The sequence below is a fragment of the Mya arenaria genome, chromosome 13 (assembly GCF_026914265.1).
Source record: "Mya arenaria isolate MELC-2E11 chromosome 13, ASM2691426v1".
In the NCBI taxonomy this organism is placed as follows: Eukaryota; Metazoa; Mollusca; class Bivalvia; order Myida; family Myidae; genus Mya; species Mya arenaria.
In genome coordinates, this window is record NC_069134.1 from 38,097,184 (window position 1) to 38,117,008 (window position 19,825).

Consider the following 19,825-nt stretch of genomic DNA (forward strand, 5'->3'; position numbering starts at 1 on the left):
CGGTTCGGCACGGGCGTATATGACGTAACGGACGATAAACAACTTATATACAGTAACGGTTTCCTTGGTAATTGTTGCCGTCTATATGATATTTGCAACTTTAATGACCCAACCAAAATAGGCCCAAGATAGGCCCGTGACACTCAACGTAGTATACAAAAATAGGCCCAAAATAGGCCCTTGGCACAGAGATGGTTAACGTCCCACCAGGAACACAATTAGTGGCGAAGCGGGAGAACCTGCAAAACATGCGTTAAAAGTCAAATGTCTTATCACGTGTTTTCAAGTGTCTTAGATAGACACACACCTTTTAAAGTTGCACTCTCATAGATTGAACTTTTTTTTTATTTTTTGTCTTGGAACAAGCCATTTTTTTGTGAAAATCGATGGAAACCAATGATATAAGACTGCTGACAAAAATTAGATCGCAGAATTTTATATTTAAGTTCAAAAAATCATGTTTTATGCATTTTTCTTAGCTATAAATAAACAATGGTAAAAAGTATTTACCCAGCCTTATTGGTTTACAGAAGTGAAACAGAAGCTTTTTTATGAAAGCAGATACCATAAACATGGTGATCATGATCCGTTTTAAGTTTTAAGGAACAAGGAAAATTGCATATGTTTAACACAGAAAAAACACACAGAAAAAACCCTGACGCTGTTGAGAATGAATAAGATCCTAGATTTATCTGGCAAAAAAAGAAAGATGTTACCAGTTTGAATGAATGATAATAACCTTTCAATCACACATGCTGGTAGATATTTAAGAGATTTAGGTGAAATGAACATGATAAATACATTAAATAATCATTTCATTAATATTCCAAATATCATTAAAACGCACCGATTTGCAATGAAAACCTTCATGCTCTAATAGAAGCACTTAAAGCAACACTTGGACATTATTTGTTGTTATGATTTGTTTAAGTTACATATCACCCCACTTGAAGTTGAACATGCCATATATACATTTGATCTACTGGACTTGTTAGAGTTGATGCAAATATTATTAAGTAATGTGGGGATATTCACGATTATTATTATTATTATTATTATTATTATTATTGTTATTATAATAAATTATTATTATTTTTATTATTATAATAAATTCTTCTTCTTCTTCTTCTTCTTCTTCTTCTTCTTCTTCTTCTTCTTCTTCTTCTTCTTCTTCTTCTTCTTCTTATTGTTATTATAATAAATTATCATTATTATTATTATTATTATTATTATTATTATTATTATTATTATTATTAAGCTCGAAAGAGGACCCAAACAGCCTCGATCTATATCAATATTTACTACAATGTCAAATATTATCGAAAGACACTTTACTTCAACAGTTTCTGTTTTCAGGAAACATATTATGCATATATAATACAACAATACGTTTTTAAATTCCTGTTAAAGCTCTTGTTTGATATGACTGAATCGGAGCGGGGAAAAAGACGTTGAAAGGAGGAAAAACCATTTCGAATGACTCAGAAACGGGCGGGAAAAATTGACGAGACAAAAAAGACAGTGCCCTGGGTAAACACCATTCTAATCTGTTTCTGATCCTACTAGTGATGTTGATTTGGATGCCTTATTTCCAAGGTCTAACAAGTAAAAGGGCATCAAAAAGTCCGGCTATAAAACAAAGGCAGCAGCTAAAGTAAAATTCTTTAAAGGAGTTTGCGTAATCAAGTGTATGCAAGGTAAATATCAAGAATATAAATTCCTTTTAATATTGACAACTAAGTATTTGAAATCAAAACCCGTTTTTAAGACCGTAAAATGATCGGTTCCGAAGAGGTCCCGCCGAGATTTGAACTCGGATCGCAGGATTCAGAGTCCTGAGTGCTAACCATTACACCACGGGACCTTCGCGTTATAGGTATAGAGTGAGATAAAATTTCAAAATAGTTTCACATATATCACAGTTACCTCTACCATAACTCACATGGCAAGAAAGATATCGAAGGTTTTGATTTTAAAGCCCGTCATATATTTGCAGATGAAATGACATCGACACTCCGATTTTAAGATTTGTCCACTTTCGATGAATAAAAATAACAAGGTCCCGCCGAGATTTGAACTCGGATCGCAGGATTCAAAGTCCTGAGTGCTAACCATTACACCACGGGACCTTGGCGAATAGGGAGGCGGAGTCTAGCACTCCTTTTACTGACGAAGAGTGTGTTGCTAAATGAGGACGAGGAGTTTGTCGCTCACGGAGGCGGAGGCTGGCACTCCATTCATTCACGTAGAGTTTGTCGCTCACGGAGGCGGAGACTGACACTCCATTCATTCACGAAGAGTTTGTCGCTCACTCACGGAGGCGGAGGCTGGCACTCCATTCATTCACGAAGAGTTTGTCGCTTTGGGAGGCGGAGACTGGCATTCCATTCATTCACGATGAGTTTGTCGCTCACGGAGGCGGAGACTGGCACTCCATTCATTCACGAAGGGTTTGTCGCTCACGGAGGCGGAGATTGGCACTCCATTCATTCACGAAGAGTTTGTCGCTCACGGAGGCGGAGGCTGGCGCTCCATTCATTTACGAAGAGTTTGTCGCTTTGGCAGGCGGAGACTGGCACTCCATTCATTCACGAAGGGTTTGTCGCTTTAGGAGGCGGAGGCTGGCACTCCATTCATTCACGAATAGTTTGTTGTTCACGGAGGCGGAGACTAGCAGTCCATTCATTCACGAAGTGTTTGTCGCTTTAGGAGGCGGAGACTGGCACTGCATTCATTCACGAAGAGTTTGTCGCTCACGGAGGCGGAGACTGGCACTCCATTCATTCACGAATAGTTTGTTGTTCACGGAGGCGGAGACTAGCAGTCCATTCATTCACGAAGTGTTTGTCGCTTTAGGAGGCGGAGACTGGCACTCCATTCATCCACGAAGGGTTTGTCGCTCACGGAGGCGGAGACTGGCACTCCATTCATTCACGAAGGGTTTGTCGCTTTGGGAGGCGGAGACTGGCACGCCATTCATTCACGATGAGTTTGTCGCTTTAGGAGGCGGAGGCTGGCACTCCATTCATTCACGATGAGTTTGTCGCTCACGGAGGCGGAGGCTGGCACTCCATTCATTCACGAAGAGTTTGTCGCTTTAGGAGGCGGAGAATCGCACTCCATTCATTCACGAAGAGTTTGTCGTTCACGGAGGCGGAGACTAGCAGTCCATTCATTCACGAAGTGTTTGTCGCTTTGGGAGGCGGAGGCTGGCACTCCATTCATTCACGAAGAGTTTGTCGCTTAAGGAGGCGGAAACTTGCACTCATCAGTAAATAGTAGACAAATCTAAATGTTCATATACAAACGCGGACATAAAACGTATGTGATTTGTGGTTAAAAATATTAAGAATATAAATTCCTTTAAATATTGACAACTAAGTATTGGAAATCAACCCCCGGTTTACGATTGTAAAAGGAATAGCCCGAAGAGGTCCCGCCGAGATTTGAACTCGGATCGCAGGATTCAGAGTCCTGAGTGCTAACCATTACACCACGGGACCTTCGCGTTTACACTTGTGCGATAGAATGAGATAAAATTTCAGTATAGCCTTACATACATCAAAGTTATACCAGTTAAAGTCGTTAAGTTATCCTTTATCACAGTTGCCTCTAGAATGAAATATTTTTTAGCTTAAAGCCCATCATATATTTGTGGATGCATACTTCATGGATAATATCAAGCAGTATACGCCTGACATTGAATACCTTCGAGAAATGGACGTGGGTCTTGCGCGCAACACGTCTACCTAGTGTCTCTTAGATTTATGGCAGGTTATTTCAAGATCGCATCGTGTAGGACAAAGGTACAGCCCTGTTCAGAAAGGCCATCAACGGTACGATTTTAAAATGTCAACTTTCGAAGCATAAAAAAACAGGTCCCGCCGAGATTTGAACTCGGATCGCAGGATTCAAAGTCCTGAGTGCTAACCATTACACCACGGGACCTCAGGGCTTAGAGATGTATTTGGTAAAATCAATGTACAGTTCGGATGTTAAAGATAACTTATGCTATCTCTTATTAGATATATTTGCTATCACTTACCACTATCACTCGTCAACTTTCTAAAATGGCTAAAACCGTAGCTGGCTCGAAAACTAACGTTGTTTATTGTCAAATTTTCGGAAAGAAAATGGAACACACCTAATTTTTATGTTTCCACAAATATGTTTGATTGTAATAACTAAGTGACATCTGTCGTCAATGTCTGTGTAGTGGCGACCAAATGACAACAATCTCATTAAAGCATCTCGCATTGGAGTTTAGTGATGAATCTTTAGTACTCCTAAATTCCTGCCCCGGCCTAAATCTTAAGGGTGACTCCAGTGGGGTGAGGGTGGGGGGGGGGGTGGCAGCTGATCGGATCTGACTGACGTTTCATTGGCGATGAGTTTGTCCCATATGGAGGACAAGCCCGCCACTCCAAGAGTTTGTTGCTTACGGAGGCGGAGCCTAGCCTCCATTCATTGACAAAGAGTTTGTTGCATATGGGAGGCACAGTAAAGCACTTCATTAATTGCTCAAGAGTGTAATTGACGAAGCGTGTGTCGCATTCGGAGGGGAAACTGGCACTACATTCATTGACGAATGATTTAGAGCTTTTAGAGAGAGTTTTGTACTCCATTAATTGACGAAGATTTTGTCGCTCATGGATGCCTGGCATATCACGAGCTGACGGAGCGAGCTTTTCACTTATTCATTGACGAAGGGTTTGTCGCTCACTGAGAGAGCTTTTCACTTGGTCGTTGACGAAGGGTTTGTCGCTCACGGAGGCGAAGCCTGGCACTTCCACCCATTGACGAAGGGTTTGTCACTCACGGAGGCGAAGCCTGGCACTTTATCCATTGACGAATGGTTTGTCACTCACGGAGGCGAAGCCTGGCACTTGATCCATTGACGAAGGGTTTGTCACTCACGGAGGCGAAGCCTGGCACTTGATCCATTGACGTAGGGTTTGTCGCTTATGGAGGCGGTGCTTTGCACTCCAGCCGTTGACGAAGAGTATGTCACTTACGAAGGGTGTGTCTCTTCATTGACGAAGGGTTTGTCGCTCACGAAGGCGAAGCCTGGTACTTCACCCATTGACGAAGGGCTTGTCACACACGAAAGCGAAGCATGGCACTTCATCCATTGACGAAGGGTTTGTCGCTCACGGAGGCGAAGCCTGGTACTTCACCCATTGACGAAGGGCTTGTCACACACGAAAGCGAAGCATGGCACTTGATCCATTGACGAAGGGTTTGTCGCTCACGGAGGCGAAGCCTGGCACTTTATCCATTGACGAAGGGTTTGTCACTCACGGAGGCGAAGCCTGGCACTTGATCCATTGACGAAGGGTTTGTCACTCACGGAGGCGAAGCCTGGCACTTGATCCATTGACGAAGGGTTTGTCACTCACGGAGGCGAAGCCTGGCACTACATTCATTGACGTAGGGTTTGTCGCTTATGGAGGCGGTGCTTTGCAGTCCAGCCGTTGACGAAGGGTATGCTACTTACGAAGGGTGTGTCAGGCACTCCATAAAAGATTAAGAGAATGCCGCTTACAGACGCAAAGCCTGCAACTGCATTCATTGGAGAAGAGAATGTCTCCCATCACAAGAGTCTGCTTTTATCATAGTCTAAATAATTCGACGCTATTGTCGTAATGTTACAAGTAACTGTAACTGTAACGCAGTAAGAGGTTTATCATATAAAAAAATCGTAGGGTTGGGGTGAGGTGTGCCTGGCATGAGCACCTCTTAAATTGTTTTAATTGTCCTCAAGTGAACATTTCATGTCAATATGATAGAGAAAGTATGCATAAATTATATCATAGTTCACAATTTTAGACTAAAATTACCAAATCTATCGTGGATGAGGAACCCCCCACCCAATGAAAAAAAAACCCTGAGGAACTGGGCACCCGTCCAAATGTACGCCCCTAAATGCACACCTATAATGACAAATCTTGGACCCGCAACTGGGCCTCGTATCAATAAAAATCGTAAGGCTTGAGATCGTAACTTCCTGGGTTTTGGGCGTCAGCTGCGTTTCAATAAAAAATATCGTAAGGAAATTAACTCATGGATTATGCCCGGAACTTTACAGTTGAACCCGAGCACTCTTTAATAGTGTTAGGATTACGGCTAAGACACCTTATTGAAAGGGGTCCCAGCATGCCTACTATTCGGAAGAAAAAAGAAGTGGGAAGTTATGATTAACAATGTCAATGGTGCAATAAATAAATCCTATAGCATTACTGCTTGAAACCAATAAGAAAATGTGTGTATAGGACATGAGATGCAAGCGGAAATTAAGTTCTTTTCATAACGTCCTTGATAAATAAAAAGATAAGCCGAGCGACCCATAAAAGAAATGTACTTCATAATTCAAATGTATGTAGTATTTATCTTCCGTTTGTATGCACGAAGCAAAATAAATTTCCACTTTTTTATTTATAACATCTTTTCTGCGTTTTAATTTCATTCAATGAGTAGGGGTATTTCCAATGAGTAATCCAACTAGCAAACTGTCATTTTGTCTTTTACAAGGGTTTAAATATGAATTTTTGACGGCTGGGACGGCTGTATGGTATTTTTGAAAGTGACACTCTTATTCAAAATCAATACATACACATGTATAACAAACATAAATTTTGACTGATAAACCTTTAACTACTTACTAAATAATGCATTTATGAAAACTATTAATTGTTAAAGTCAAAATTGATGTTTGTTTTACATGAATAATTTTGATTTTGAATAAGAGTGTCACTTTAATAGCTGAAAGAGTAAAAATATTAATTGATTGGTGAATGCTAAAAGATTTACTGTGATCTTCTATAGTCTCATAAGGTAGAAATAACGTGTTTTCTGAACGTTTCTTTCGAATTAAACTCGGTATCCATCATAAGAACCATTGTTTTCGATACGTATTCACTCTTTTTGGTATATTCAAACAATAGTATCAATTGTGGTAAATCTTATTTGGAAGTAAAAGTGCATCTTTAAGTAAGTATATCGTGATGAATAAATGTTTCACAACACACTCAAAGAAACTCAATCTAATCAGACTTATCATACTTTGCAGGAAGTTGAGTTAATCACGAATTCCATGATATCATATATATAATTTCCCCTTTGAAACCACTTGTTGTATGAGTTTAAAAAACATCATATGAGTAAGCAATTATCCAAAGGCTCGAAACAGCAAATCTTAAAGCTGCACTCTCACAGATTAAACGTTTTGACAACTTTTTTGTATTTTTTTGTCTTGGAACGAGCCAATTTTTGCAAAAACCCATGGGGACCAGTTAAATAAGACTGCTGACAAAATTAGATCGCAGATATTTGTATTTAAGTCCAAAAATGATGTTTTATGCATATTTCTTAAACCGTTAGTAACGGTTAAGGCTATAAAACATTACTTTTCGAACGGAAATATATATTTTTTGTCAGCATTCTTATATCATTGGTTTGAAGGTATTAACTCAGAAATTTGCTCTTACCAAGACAAAAAATAAAAAAGTTGTAAAAATGGGACATATGTGAGAATGCAGCTTTAATTTCGCAGAAAAAAAAATCGAGTTATGCTGAGTGGTGTTTCTATGTGAACGTTGTACCGGTTTTTACATATATTTTTGTAAAATAAATGGAATAAGTATGATCTTTTGTTCTTTGATAAAAACGCTTTTCTGTGTCTGTGTCTAGACCCAGACTGTGGACCGTTAGGTCAAAAATAGTTTAGGGTTGCATCCTTTTCAAAAACAAGTAGGGTAGGGAGGCTTTATATCAGAACGCGGTTTTCATTATTGGAGAATGGTGTTAAAGCAATGCACCAGTCAACTGTAAACGCCCCCCCCCCCCGCAGGTCCGGTGGTATACCGGGGGTAGCCGGGGAAATTGGCCGTGTTTTTACCTTTTATGTGGCCCCGCAGTGCCGGGTGAATGCGGTGGTGTTATCTTCGCTTTAAATATAGCGGGGAATGGGCCTTACCTACGGTCCCTGCGGTGCGGGGGCATTTGGCGGGGATTTTACCATATGTTCGTCCCCACAGGGCTGGGATTTTAGCTGGGGTTGGCTGGACCGAAAGTCAAAGTCCCCGCTCCCCGCTATTCCCCGGACCTGGGGGGGGGCGTGGTTACAATTGACTGGTGCATAATCTTCTGTATAAAGCTTTAAAGGTTTTAAATTTCTTATTAAAAACACACACACTTAAGATTTTTTTTCTTTTTACCAACGGACTATAAAAATGGTAGGGTCGGCGCCTATTTCGTAGGTAGGGTCGGGTAACCAGAACCAAATGTATATTTAGGCCTTATAATGGATCCAAATATGAGAAAAAAAACTCAAAGCAAATCACAATCTCAGTCTTCACTCATTTTACCACATACTCGTAGGTTTTTGCTATTATGTAAAACTATTTTCACATAGAATGGGTTATTAAAACAGATTGTCAATACCTCAAAGAAAACTAATTCTGGACAAAACATTAACTTGAGCAATTGTTAAAAAGCAATAAGTTGTTAGCATTTCCATTTTTTGCTGTACTATATTGGCCAATGTGTTTTTAATCAACATGTTTTATGAGTGAATGCGCCTTTTAAAGCTGCACTCTCACAAATATACCATTTTTTACAACTTAAAAAAAAAAAATGTCTTGGAAGGAGCACATTTTTGCGTAAATATCTGCAAACCAGTGACCAAAAATCAAATCGTAAATTTTCGTATTTCCATTCGAAAATTAATGTTTTATGGCTAAAAACGTTACAAACAGTTTTAAAAAAATGCATAAAACATCAATTTTTGAACTTAAATATGAAAATCTGCGATCTGTTTTTTTTGTCAGCAGTCTTATATAACTGGTTTCCATTGATTTTTGCATACATTTGCTCGTTCCAAGACAAATATAAAAAAATGTCAAAACGTTTAATCTGTGTAAAATATATACAATTATAAGTAACTGTTGAAGTTGTGTGGTAAAATAAGATGATATTGATAACGTATTTTATTGCTAGTGAGACCAGGACATTCTCGTTCACCAGAGTGATGATATCTTATATATCATTATCAATCATCCGATGAATGAGAGTGGACCAGGAAGACTACGTCACTATACTACCGATAAGTTATTCATGGTATGACAAATACAAGGCCAAGGAGGAAGATAAACAGATAACATACTACGCACGTGAAAGGGGTTGCATTGAAGACGGATTTAAATGTTCAATTCATCTGCACTGTGAACGCATTTAGTCAGGCGAGCAGAAGTCTACGATTTACGAATGGATATAGACAGACATTTAATATATTAGAACATTAGTTTTATTATTCCTTTATTTTTAAACACAATGATTTAATAATGTCCGAAATATCTCGGCATGAAAACATTGCTGTACAGTAGTCTATTTTTACTTGAAAGGAGTAAAACAAACTTGAAAACAGATTTAAATTTACTTTCGTCTGCATTGTGAATGCATCAAGTCAGGCGTGCAGAAGTTCATTTTTTAAATACGAATGGATTTAGGTTTATTATTTATTTATTTATTTATTTATTCATTTATTTGTAAACACAATGTTTTAATGTATGTTCTTTGTCTAAAGAGTAGAAGATGAATAAGCCAGAAATATCTCGAGATGAGGACATATACCACGAATTATTAACGCTAAACGAAGCAGTGTTGAATGAGGACGTTCCGTTAAGCGTTCGACTGAGTGGGGACATTCCCAACATATCAATCTGCGAGAACGCCGGCCTACAGGCTGGTGAGCAGATTCAAGTGTTGGAACGCCGGACTCTCGACGTTGCTCGCGTTCGAGTATTCGGCCATGAGAGCGACGATGGCTCATATTCGGCAGGGGAGGCTAAACCCATAGGAGAATTCTTTATTCCGGCTAAGTTTCCGGGTAGACTTATGCTTATTCGAAAACCATGCAGTCGGAAAAGTTTCTCTTGTGTAGCTGAGGTAAGAAACATTTTACTTGTTAAACACTCGTTTTATACATGTTTCATTTTAAATTTTATTATCTAAGGCATATTCTTATCTTCGGTTGCTGGAGAACCAAGTAGACTAACGGGCAATAGTTCATTATTCCTTCTCAAACCTTTGGCAAATATATTTGATTTTAAACATACAAAAAAATAAATAAGTTTACCAATGATCCAATTGCTATGTATTCAAAGTGTTTGTAGTGAGTGTCTCTTGTTTCAAGATTCAAGTCAAAATCTCAAATACAAAACATTAAATCAGTACATGTTATAGACCGGTTTACAGAAAACGATTTATCAATTCTTTTTAGGTGATTGATGACATGCCAAAAAGAATTTGTGTGGAAGAAGACATCATGACAATCCCACCACAAGAATTTGGAAAGAATACTTCCTTTATCTCCAAAGGCACCATTCTTGAAACAATACGCGTTTTCACTTGCCTGCGTAACTTAGAAACCTATATACAGTGCCGTTTTGGTGAAAAGACATATTACTTGAAGAAATCACTGCAATTACAATGCTCTGCAATTGATGATGACACGATGTACACTCTAACTGATCTTCAAAAATTAAAAGTTCATCCGATTTTCTTCAAATTTGTGGCATCTGAGTCGAGAGGTGTGGTTGATGTCCAAAGGTATGGGGTTAACTCCAAAATGTATTGCGTGAAAGAGCCGATGGAGCTGTTAACCATATCACAGGCTGATGTATACATTTGCCAGTACAAAACAGACAAACAACAGTTATTAATTGTCCCTGTTTTTCTCGGCGATTTTCTAAGTATACAAATTGATGGATCTGATGCTTTTACCACAAGAAAAGAGTATTTGGACACAATTTTAGACCACTGTCAACCAAATCTTTTCGACGATAGACTCTATTTGCTTGACCACACCCTCTTGGAAGTTGTGCATTTAAACATTGCCAATAAAGGTAGGTTAACTACGTTGCATGTGTATGCATATATGTTATACTTAGGCCAAAAAAAATAATTGTTTGTTTAGGGTAACCTTCCCAAAAATTCTAGGTAGGGTAGGTAGGGATTTTTTTTATTTATTTTTTCAAAATCTGTCGTAAGTTCAGAGTGTTTTCTTGCACATGGCAGTCTTTCCTACATTACTGTCATTGCCTGACTTTGTTTTATCATATAAACAATAGTTCTGATTAAAATCTGCATTTATCCGCCCTTCGTAACTCTCTATTCGCTAACGAATATTTTTTTGCTCAGAAACGGGAAAAAAATAGTTAGGGTTTTTATAGGTAGGGTCGGGTTACCCGAAACGGACATATATTTTTTAGGCCTTATATGAAAATATCATATTGTTTTGTTTTAAAACGATACCATTGCTTGGTACCGTGTTAAATTTTAAAGAAAGGTGTAGAAAGCACGGTAGTTCTACCGTATGAGACGATAGTTGATCACTGTTAATCCTTAAGGACCAAACAGTCATTTAATATTTGTGCGTGTTCAGCTTTTAAATACAACGTTATTATCTTGTTATCAGTTATTAATATTTTTCATAAATGCATTATCTAGTAAGTAGTTTAAGGTTTATCACCAACAATTTATGTTTGAAATACATGTGTATGCATTAATTTTAAATACGAGTGTCACTTTAAAAATATATCATTCGCAAAATCCAGTCTCATAACGCTCTGAATGCCCCTAATTTTTCAAACTTTGTTTAATCTTAATTCAATTTTAAACTTGAAGATCTCCATTTAGAACTATAACTTCCGTGTAGAATTAAGTGTTTTTCTTTGATTTCAGAAATGCCTTTGTTACCCGCGAGAGTAAATGTAAGTGTTTTCCTTTAATTCATTATTTTTTTTCAAAATATAGGCATCGTAGTGTAAATAAATCTGTTCTATTTTGTATAGTTGTCTCTTTCTAAACTTTCAATTTATGAGAGTAAAATTAACACGGTCTGTTAGCTGAAGTTGCTAGAGCACCTGACTTGCAAGTTAATTGTTTAAGCTTTCGAGCCCCCGATTAACATTCGAATTCCTCGGCCATTTTCCATTGAAAACAATCTCGGATATATATAGGCGGTTTACATTGTCACAAATCTTTACATTTAACTAAGCTGCAAGTAGATCGCGCAGTAATTTCAATTTAGCAGTTAATATAATGACTTAACCCAAGGAAATCTTAATTATTTATGCAATGATACACTTCACTGACAATCAGTTTTAAATTAGATATACCAAATACAAGTTGAAAATACAATTCTTAATTCTATTAACTATTTTTTACGAACTACTTATACTTATGCACTGGCATACATTCGGGGTAGTTTTCCATGGAAAATGACCGAGGAGTTCCGAATGCCGAATTACCGGATCACCGATATTCCTAACAAGCATTTGCAATATTTGGCCGATTGTTCAGAACTTTACAAAGTTGTTAACGTCATCGTTGTTTTATAAATCGTTACTACCTTGAACGTCAAATGGATACACTTGTGATCTGTTGTAGTTTAAAAAAAGGATTTTAGACAACTGTTTCAGCTGTATCTGTTTTTCTTTAGAACATGAACACTGCATAAAATAAAGCCTTTTCATTTGTTTCTAATAATATTTTAGTACCCTTTAAAGCTGCACTATCAATGATTTACCATTTTTACATATTTTTTTTGTCATGGAAAGAGCAAATATTTGCGTACATATCTGCAAACCCATGATAAAAGATTGCAGATTTTCATATTTCCGTTCGAAAATTAATGTTTAATGGCTTAATCCGTTACTAACGGTTTAAGAAAAGTGGATAAAACATCAATTTTTGAACTTAGATATAAAAACCTACGATCTTATTTTTTGTCAGCAGTCTTATATAACTGGTTTCAATGGATTTTCGCAAAAATTGGCGTGTTTCAAGACAAAAAAAAATGTCAAAACGTTCAATCTGTGAGAGTGCAGCTTTAAATATATACCCCAGTCGTTTACAAAATTTCATATGTATGAATAAATGTATTAGTTTTTTTCTTACACGTTTTCTTACTGAATGAAGGTAAAACGACGGGGACTAAGGCATATTTTTCATAAACAAAATGGGAAAGATCAGGAAAACATTTCGACAAAACCCATAGACCATACAAAACAGCCAAGTGCAACGACGAGGCATATTTTTCATAAACAACATTGGAAAGATCAGGAACACATTTCGACCAAACCCATAGACCATACAAAACAGCTAAGTGCAACGACTCGACTCGTTGACTTGACATTGTTGGAACCTGATTGTTCGTCATCAACAGCAGACAAGAGCGGTATTAAAGTAAATGATGGATACGAAATACCGTCACCGAAACAGAAGAAACCTCCTCCTGTACATGAAATGTCAAATGATTCGCAAAACAGTGCTTGCTCACTTGGGAATGACTGTTTACTTTCAACATCAGACAAGGGTGGTATTAAAATTATTGATGGATACGAAGTACCTTCACCGAAACAGAAGAAAACTCCTCCTGTACGTAAAATGTCAAATGATTCGCAAAACAGGGATTGCTCACCTGGGAATGACTGTTCACTTTCATCATCAGACAAGGGTGATATTAAAAATAATGATGGATACGACGTACCTCCCCCTAAACAAAAACAACCAGAGAAATCGTATACCAAATATTGTGAAGAAAACACATCTGATTCCACCGAAAAACAACAAATAACTAATTGTGAATCAGATGTTGTTTACCCCAAAACACACCAAAGGCAAAGGGAAAATAATTACATTCATCCTGTACACAATGACTTGTTAGCTACAGGATCTTCATGTGGACACGTCAGTGTCTTATCTTCAAATAGAGGCGATATGAATACCAACAATACACTAGAAATGCATGGGGTTAACCTTTCACAACAACCGAAACCATCGACGAACACATCTTTATCGAAAAACCAACATATATCTACCGCTATTGCAGGCGAGTATGTAGAAATGGCTGTACCAACAGATGTTCCCGTACTGCCAGTTAAAACTAACCGTATATACGACGTTCCGCGAGCGACACCCATGCTGACATCGAAAGCTGTTCCTCTTCTACCACAACTGCGGGAACCAAAAACGAAATTTTCAGAAGAAAAAATACCCCGTTCCATCGTCGACCAACAGCAAATTCACATTGTCCCAATCGCATATGAAGTCATGTCCCTACCGGCAGATAGTTCCTTATTGCCATTTGAAAGTGACATAACGCGCGATGACAACTACGATGTCCCTCGATCAAAACCTATTTTGCCATTGAAAACAAGAAAAGCATGTGCAGAAACTCATTATATTCCTTCTAGTGGTCAGAGGACAAATACTTTCTAAGGACGGTTCGGTCAAACGAAGTGCAATATCAATAAAATAAAGCATTTTGAACTCATGAAGATGAGGACAAGTTTTTAACACGATCATATGGAAATACCTAACTCAAAATATACGAAATGAATAGTCGCATACTCCTTTAATACAAGACCAATACTCGCAGCCTCGCTCTGCAATTGACCTCCCTAAATATAACTTTGGAAAAACGAAACCAGTTCAGGAACAAACACTTAATCTGTAATGGTTACCTGCTCGTTCAACAATGAAAACTTCGTGCCGGATCGAAAAAAAATCTGGCGTAGCATAACTGTTAATTGTTGATAAAATTACGGATTGTTTATATTTTTCATGGACCTGTTTATAGGTCTGTGATAGTTTTAACAATTAATAACATATTGTTTAATCTGTTTTTCCGTTCGAAATAGTTACTTCTGCCTGGGAGTAGGATTATTTTTGTTAATCTTTTTCTGTTCGAAATAGTTATTTCTGCCTGGGAGTAGGATTATTTTTGTTATTGGTCCAAGCTTCTGCTGAAAACAAAATACCTAAAAGTAAACTGTATATAAATTAGATGTTGTTGATCATTACCTAATCGGTTTTGACACTCTAGAGACAAAACAACATAACTTCAATGTAATTCTTTATTTTAAAAATAGTTATATAAATGCCATTGTGATAACAATGACGTCTCTTAGTTGTGCAAATAGTTTCCTTTAACCATAAAAGTACCATATTTATAAATACATGGAAATAAAACTTGGTATGTACCTTCTCGGAGTAAATACACAGATGTTTAGCAAAAAACATAACTCTGCCATTACTATTATATCGATTAAAAACGTTTGTGTAAAAGCTAAACTTTTTTCGACCTATGCAATCATTTTGAGAAAAATGCATAAACGCATGTACATGTTTTGACACATATATATTGTCTTCTACTTCAAGTTTTGGAATAAGCTATTTTATCTACATTTGTATTGAGTTTCAAAGTTGAACATAACACCAATAGATGATAAGGAAAATTAAACAAAGTTATTAAAGTGACGGTCATCTCTCATTACCATTGTTTAAACAAAATTTAAGTGGCGGAATTTTCCCACCTGGATTATGTGGCCACCTGTCTTCAACAGTCTGTTTTCCGAATGCATAGCTCCTATATTGTCTTTATAAGTAACAGCTTTATTGGATATATAATTTGATTATTTCTTACGGCGATATCTTTATGTTTTATAGGAATTTGTATGGGCATACATTTTTGAAATACATGTCACCAGCTTTTAACAACTGTACATGCAAATACATGCGATATCTAGGAAATAAAACTCCCATGATCTTTCGCCTGTTTCACTTGAGAGCTCTATTGTTATATTTGTCAGTTCAGTAACACAAGAAGACAAATTCAGTGTTCGCTTCCTGTTGTTTACATTTTTAGGCGTAACGCTATATCATTTTTTAAAAAAACTGTAAAGTTACAAAGTTGAAATTATTGCATCAACTTTTTATTTTTTGTACAAATGATAATCTATACGTTTGGGAAGAAATCAAGATACGGTATCTGGTGATATATGAAATGCTATAACATAACTAAAACACACAAACACTAATTGTCCTAACTGCAATCAATTGCAAAGGGTTATTAATACAATGTGTATAGTTGTAGCTCTAGATCATGCACCAGACTCTTTCAGGCATTCACACTCCATAGTGCCCTCGTTCGACTTGTGCCCACGTGGGTGGGCCCGCACTAAGAATCTCTGTGCAGAACTGCTCAAGTCGTCGCCACCACCCTCTGCTGGTGACTTGTAAATTATGATAAAATATTATTTCCTTAGTTTATACTCAATAATTTGGTATTTGCAATACTAACTATCCTAAACACCAAAATGAAATATTGTAAATTTCGATTATCTGCTTCTCCACTCACAATACTATGTTAGACTATTAGTTAAAAAGATTTTAGATTTACTTAAAAAGTGCAAAAGTGAGTCATTGTGAACTGGAACCTTTCGGTGCAAATTGACTTACCGTGATATCAATTTAAATATGTGACTTTATCTTGTCTACAAATATATTTGTTTGATGTATCTGTATATATAAGTTTCAGAGCTGTTATTTCTTTTAAGGTATTTTCTCTAAGCTCGTAGGTGGGGCGCTCTTCACCACACCTTCATGTATGTTTTATATGATTAAACTTTATGAAAAAGAAAGAAAAAAACGTTACACTCGCACTTTTTGATGGGCAGTGGTCCAAAGCCTTTCTGTACAGTGCACTTGAGAACCGGCCAGTCGATACAGTTTTTGGCCGCGCATTCGCCATGATCACTGTCTCCTTCGTAGTCGCGTCCTACCCGTCCACCTGGATTGAAGAGTATTTTGAAGCTTGCGCTTTAGCTTAAGACTTTTGTTTTAGACCACAAAATTTCAACTGAGTCCATGTGGCGTTGAAAATCATACAATGTTCCAGATATCAATGAAAATCAGTTTGTGAAACATACCTGGAATAATGTTTGATTTACAAAATAAGTTCATGTTTCGTTAAAAGTAAGGGTGCGTAATATCTTATATATATTAACAGTAAATACACGTACAAAACACGGATATGAACTGGAAAACTCCTGACAGTTTTGATTTTTACCTCATTAATTGTAACGATATTACATAATACTTCTAAAAATAAGGTACTACAGGGGGGGACTCATATATACAATACCAATTTGCGATTTTCTCCCTTCTGCAGTGCTCTAGCAGTGAAATTAGCTTAATGGTGAGTGTGTGAGTGAGAGGGTGGTTAACGGGCGGGCTGGCGGGCGGATGGGCGAGTATCCAATAGAAGGAGTCTCCGCTCAAGCCGTTCAGCACTATCAGTGTTTTCATTCAAAATTTACGGCACGAGTGCCTCAAATACCTTCGCGAGGAATTGGTAGGAACCTCTTGTCACCTAACCATTTTATAACGTTGCGTTTTATCATTGGCCTGTGATTCTTGTTCCATTGTATAAGAACAGAACAGGACCGATCGTAACCAAACAGAACAGAACCGACATACGTTATTAAGATTTATACATAAGAACATTGTCTTGTTAAAATAAGCAAACATGTTGTTTTACAGCAACTAGGTATAAAGCGCACGGTGTGATCGCATATTTTACTGTATAGTATAGTTTTGTTTAATGAGGTTAAAAAACAACATTAATAATACAATATTGTAGTAGGAGGAGAAACAATATAAACATTATTAAGATGAATGACTAAGAAAAGCATCAAGGTTTAAGTATTTCGGGTCGTCCCTGCAGGTGTATGAAAACATATAGTGTATGAAGAAACACTTCGCCTCTCATGGCGTCGCGCATATTAAACCTCGTGATTATATACAAAACACAAAATTGCGAATCAAGAACCTCATTTTTTTAAACCAATCTAATATAGTTCATCATGATTTGCAAGCTAAGCGTGCTCTTAGACCATGACAGGATACTTTTTATTTTCTTCCCGAAACACTTACCTTTAACATTATAGAATAACAGAAAGTGCATTACATGTATGCCCATTTATGATAAGAAGGAAGTTTGAATCGCGTGTTACAACTTGTTTATTATACGGTTTTTGCTTGACAAGGCCAACTTCAAGTGCAAATAAACCTACAAAAGAAATGCAATCCTGACGAGAACCCAAAGATATATTGAATTTTTAAGATACATTAAACATACGGGCAATTGAAATAACGGACATCGATAATTACTTGAACTTTTTGGAACAAAACAAGCAAAAGGGCAACCAAAAAGGCCAACAAACACTAATTAAAGCATACTTAATTAACATAAAATAGTTTAAATACGGCAAATGCTGAAAACCCACGGATACCGTAATTGTATAGGATGGAGAATACAAAAACAAATTCATGTGTTTGTCCGAACAAACTTTAAAGGAGGTTGAAACAAAGACGTTACCGAAGAGTTCAAATGGTAAACACATTCCAACGGCGAAAAATGTGTACATATTCTGGCGTAACGTATAGTTCAAATGGTAAACACATTCCAACGGCGAAAAACGTGTACATATTCTGGCGTAACGTATAGTTCAAATGGTAAACACATTCCAACGGCGAAAAACGTGTACATAATCTGGCGCAACGTATAGTTCAAATGGTAAACACATTCCAACGTCGAAAAACGTGTACATATTCTGGCGTAACGTATAGTTCAAATGGTAAACACATTCCAACGGCGAAAAACGTGTACATATTCTGGCGTAACGTATAGTTCAAACGGTAAACACATTCCAACGGCGAAAAACGTGTACATATTCTGGCGTAACGTATAGTTCAAATGGTAAACACATTCCAACGGCGAAAAACGTGTACATATTCTGGCGTAACGTATAATTCAAATGATAAACACATTCCAACGGCGAAAAACGTGTACATATTCTAGCATCGTATATCAGCCATGTAAAATATCAAAATATTAAACAAATAATGACGTTTACTAGGGCGAAATAATGGTGCAAAGGTATTGTAAGCCTATTATAATACCTTTCAATGTATAAATAGGATTTTTAATCACATAGGATATTGTTTGCATATCAAACGGGAGATAATTTTAGATCGAGAGACTAAAATTAGCTAGATTGTGTCTCCATTAATATCGATATATGTAATCGTTGTATTTTGCTATCGCAAAAATCTGAAGTAAGTATTTGTTATTGAAGTAACACTGACAAACTTCACGCTAGTGTAACTTTATTATGCTATTCAAGGCAATTACCAACGCGAATGTAATATACCGTCATAAATAATATGTATAAATGTACAAACTAGTAAAGATATCATCTAATTACTGTCACTTGTAAATTTAGTAATCTGTATTAAAAACATATTTACATTTACAATAAAAGTCACCAGGTCCCGCCGAGATTTGAACTCGGATCACAGGATTCAAAGTCCTGAGTGCTAACCATTACACCACGGGACCTCGGTGATAGGTAACGATTATGGTGAATTGTGCCTACAGTTTATATTATAAAGAGCGGTTATCACTAACCTGTCACCATCGTTGTCTCAAGAAAGACTCAAGGTTGTCAGGTTAGAGCAGTGGTTTACGCACTCGCTTATTACCTAGGTGAGCCGGGTTAGATTCCCGACCTTTGCGCATGTGAGTTTGGTTTGTGGTTACCAAGCCAGACAAGTGGGTCCTCCGGGTACTCCGGTTTTCCCCGCAACAGAAGATCACACTCTCGCGAAACATCGTACCAACGAAAGTGATTAATATAATGTTGCACTTGTTGCACAATCGTTGTAAAATAAATAAGTTTAAACTAAGAAAGACTCCCAATGTAGGAAAAATAGTGTAACACGCCTTACTCTTTGGTGTTAGTACCGGGTCCTCACGTCCATTCTGCTACTTTAGCGGCCAAAATCGCAGGATTCAAAGTCCTGAGTGTTTACAATTACACCACAGTACTTCGGTAACAAGCATTGAATATGGTGAATTATACGAACAGATTACCGTTCGTAAGTTCTTGTTATAATAACACAATAAACTGTTTTG

General features: G+C 37.2%; 1 protein-coding gene and 5 non-coding genes across 7 annotated transcripts; 1 reads left to right on the forward strand and 5 right to left on the reverse strand.

The window, feature by feature from the left end:
* Window positions 1–1,792: 1,792 nt before the first annotated feature.
* Window positions 1,793–1,864, reverse strand: Trnaq-cug (transfer RNA glutamine (anticodon CUG)). Its single transcript has one exon. It is a non-coding gene; the product is annotated as a tRNA-Gln (tRNA).
* Window positions 1,865–2,057: 193 nt separating this feature from the next.
* Window positions 2,058–2,129, reverse strand: Trnaq-uug (transfer RNA glutamine (anticodon UUG)). Its single transcript has one exon. It is a non-coding gene; the product is annotated as a tRNA-Gln (tRNA).
* Window positions 2,130–3,431: 1,302 nt separating this feature from the next.
* Trnaq-cug (transfer RNA glutamine (anticodon CUG)) lies at window positions 3,432–3,503 on the reverse strand. Its single transcript has one exon. It is a non-coding gene; the product is annotated as a tRNA-Gln (tRNA).
* Window positions 3,504–3,876: 373 nt separating this feature from the next.
* Trnaq-uug (transfer RNA glutamine (anticodon UUG)) lies at window positions 3,877–3,948 on the reverse strand. The gene has a single exon. It is a non-coding gene; the product is annotated as a tRNA-Gln (tRNA).
* Window positions 3,949–9,121: 5,173 nt separating this feature from the next.
* On the forward strand, window positions 9,122–15,616 carry LOC128214164 (uncharacterized). Of its 2 annotated transcripts, none has more exons than XM_052920488.1 (5): window positions 9,122–9,239; window positions 9,584–9,945; window positions 10,280–10,904; window positions 11,743–11,771; window positions 12,982–15,616. In XM_052920488.1, exons 2-5 carry the CDS (start codon window positions 9,592–9,594, stop codon window positions 14,281–14,283), a joined length of 2,310 nt encoding a protein of 769 aa, XP_052776448.1. In that variant the 5' UTR covers window positions 9,122–9,239; window positions 9,584–9,591; the 3' UTR covers window positions 14,284–15,616. The 2 variants fall into 2 exon arrangements, with proteins under 2 accessions (XP_052776448.1, XP_052776447.1); XM_052920487.1 differs by having other exon boundaries at window positions 9,234–9,374.
* Window positions 15,617–19,177: 3,561 nt separating this feature from the next.
* Trnaq-uug (transfer RNA glutamine (anticodon UUG)) lies at window positions 19,178–19,249 on the reverse strand. The gene has a single exon. It is a non-coding gene; the product is annotated as a tRNA-Gln (tRNA).
* Window positions 19,250–19,825: the final 576 nt, after the last annotated feature.